Source organism: Cicer arietinum, chromosome 2 (genome assembly GCF_000331145.2).
Source record: "Cicer arietinum cultivar CDC Frontier isolate Library 1 chromosome 2, Cicar.CDCFrontier_v2.0, whole genome shotgun sequence".
NCBI lineage: Eukaryota > Viridiplantae > Streptophyta > Magnoliopsida > Fabales > Fabaceae > Cicer > Cicer arietinum.
This window is the reverse complement of record NC_021161.2, coordinates 12,798,932-12,801,485: the sequence shown is the minus strand read 5'-3', so window position 1 is coordinate 12,801,485 and position 2,554 is coordinate 12,798,932. Positions and strand designations below refer to the sequence as shown.

The following is a 2,554-nucleotide window of genomic DNA, read 5'->3' as shown; positions in this document are numbered from 1 at the left end:
CAATGATATTTTTGGAACAATGTCATTATAAATAGATAGATTAATTGATTTTCGCTAATATTTAAAAAAAATGAAATATTAATTAATTGTTAATTTTTATTAGATGGAGAAATTGAATCAGACCTCCTTATCACTCCAACTCCCTCAAACCACCTCATGACTCCCACTAATATTTAAAAGACAAAATAGATAATGCAGTCTTTTAAGCTAACAAAATTTACAAATTAATCATTTATCTTTTTTTATTACAAGTTAATCCGTTAATTTTCTTTTAGCGTCATAATCGTCCTTTATATATTTAAATATTTGTACCGGTGGTCCTAACTTAAAGGATTACTGAATCTATTTGGTATTTTTAAAACTAACAAAAACATACACTATTTTACTTATAATTGAATTGTGAGGGAGTACCTTTTGAATGAGATTTGGGCCGTTTCTTCGCCTGACTTGATTAATTAATTTTTCTTGGTATCAATAGCAATTGTATGGAAATGTAGTACAGAAAAAGAGATTCACATCCTATAGCAAAATTTATTTACTTCCCCAACAAAGTCCTAAATTCTTCTCATTAAGAAATAAATAAATAAAAACAGCAAAGTTGATCATTGATAACTCTAATTGTTAGTAGATTGGTAGTCCATAATATCTTGAATTAAGCATGAAATGTTGAAGTGAGAAGAACCTTGATCCACCTCTAAAGCCTTTGTAGCCATTTTTCCATGTTCTTTAACTCTATTCCTCCTCATCTCTCCCTCTTCACCTCCTTCCATACACATCTCTATAGCTTCCACAACTCTACTTTTCTTCACCAACACCCCAACTTTCTTTTCATCACCAAACCTTATTGGAACCTCAACACCAATTCTAACTCCAATCTTTAAAACTTCCACAATTAATTTTTCATTTAAGAATTGTTCAGCAAATAAAGGCCAAGTTATCATTGGCACTCCAAAGCACACACTTTCAATTGTTGAATTCCATCCACAATGTGTCAAGAATCCTCCAATTGAAGGATGAGAAAGTATTAAAATTTGTGGGGCCCACCCTTTAATCAAAAGTCCTCTCCCTTTAATCCTCCCCTCAAAATTTTCATCTTGTAACCACTTTTCAAGCTCTAAATAATTTTCACCATTAGTTTTAACTACCCAAATAAATGGTCTATTTGATGCTTCTAATCCCAACCCAATTTCAATTAATTGTGATGAAACAAGCCTACATAAACTACCAAGGCAAACATAAATAACTGACCTTGTTTCCCTAAAGTTAAGCCATTCCAAACATTGTTTCTCTTCAATAGAAGATTTGTTTCCTCTCTCAAACTTATCCAAACTCTCTTTATTGCTTAAACATAATGGACCTATGCACCAAACTCTCTTGTTCATCACTTTCTCATACTCCATAGCACACCCTTGTTCCAATTCCTCAAAGCTATTTACAACAATACCATGAGAACACATTTCAGCTTCATTCATTTTGTCTCTATAGTCATCAAGATCAGGAAGAGAAACAAATGTTCCTGGAAGTTGTGCTCTTGTTATCTCAATTCTTTGAGGCATTACTCCAGGAATGACAAAAGGGTCTGTGTCAGAGTTAACAGCACGATGAGCACCGTGTAGTTTGATATTATAGGAACTAAGTAATGAGAAACAAGACATCCCATGGAAAACAAGTCTTGGAATATTGAACTTTTGTGCTATTAAGGTTGTCCAAGAGATGCATTTGTCTGATATAATACAACTTGGTGGAAAAGGATGGTTTTTTATGTAGTTTTCTAAGGGATCTTGAAGCATGTCAAGTGCATTGTAGAAGTTTCTTAGATGGTTTCTTGATGGTAAAGTATCAAGATTCTCACAGCCTAATGGAAGATGAAATTGTTGAGATGGAAATGGGATTTGAAGAAGGTTAATTGAAAGTCCTGATTTTGTTGCTCTACAAAATGTGTTGTGAAATCTTGAAGTGTTTTGAGGAGTTGTGACTAAAGTAACCATCACACTTTGCTCTGCTAACATTTTTGCCATGTCTATCATTGGGATCATGTGGCCTTGAGCAAATAGTGGAACTAAGACAAAGTGAAGGTGCTTGAATTCAAAGGCCATTGCTATGTTTTCCTTTGGTAGTATAGTTTATGCTTATTTATTGCACCTCACGTAATTGCATACTTTATATAGTTTTTTTCTTTATTTATCATAGCTTGTCTTCACGTGTGAGATAATTCTATTCCATAAGTTGGTTTCACACCTGTGTCTCTTTAGTTTAATAGTTATGTTTGGTAATTCTTTTTGAAGAGGTGTTTGAGTTTATAGTTCATAATTTTTTTTAATCTCATATTCTTAATTGAATTTTTTTAAATATTAATTAAAAATATTTTTTTTTAATTCAACTGTTAATTTTATCAAATATTTTAAATCAAATAAGTTAATTTGTCTATGGTCTACTATAAGTTCATCTAATATCAATTAATTTATCTATTATTTTTGTCAAACAAAGTCTAAATGTAGATATCACTCTCAATCGAGATTCAAAATCTTGTTTTGTCATGTTGTGAGAGTCCAAT

General features: G+C 31.8%; 1 protein-coding gene across 1 annotated transcript; it reads right to left on the bottom strand.

Moving 5' to 3' along the window:
* Positions 1-447: 447 nt before the first annotated feature.
* Positions 448-2,163, bottom strand: UGT73AB1 (UDP-glycosyltransferase 73D1). Its single transcript, XM_004490165.4, has one exon. The coding sequence runs from the start codon at positions 2,094-2,096 to the stop codon at positions 615-617; it is 1,482 nt and encodes a 493-aa protein (XP_004490222.1). The 5' UTR covers positions 2,097-2,163; the 3' UTR covers positions 448-614.
* Between the last annotated feature and the right edge of the window lie 391 nt (positions 2,164-2,554).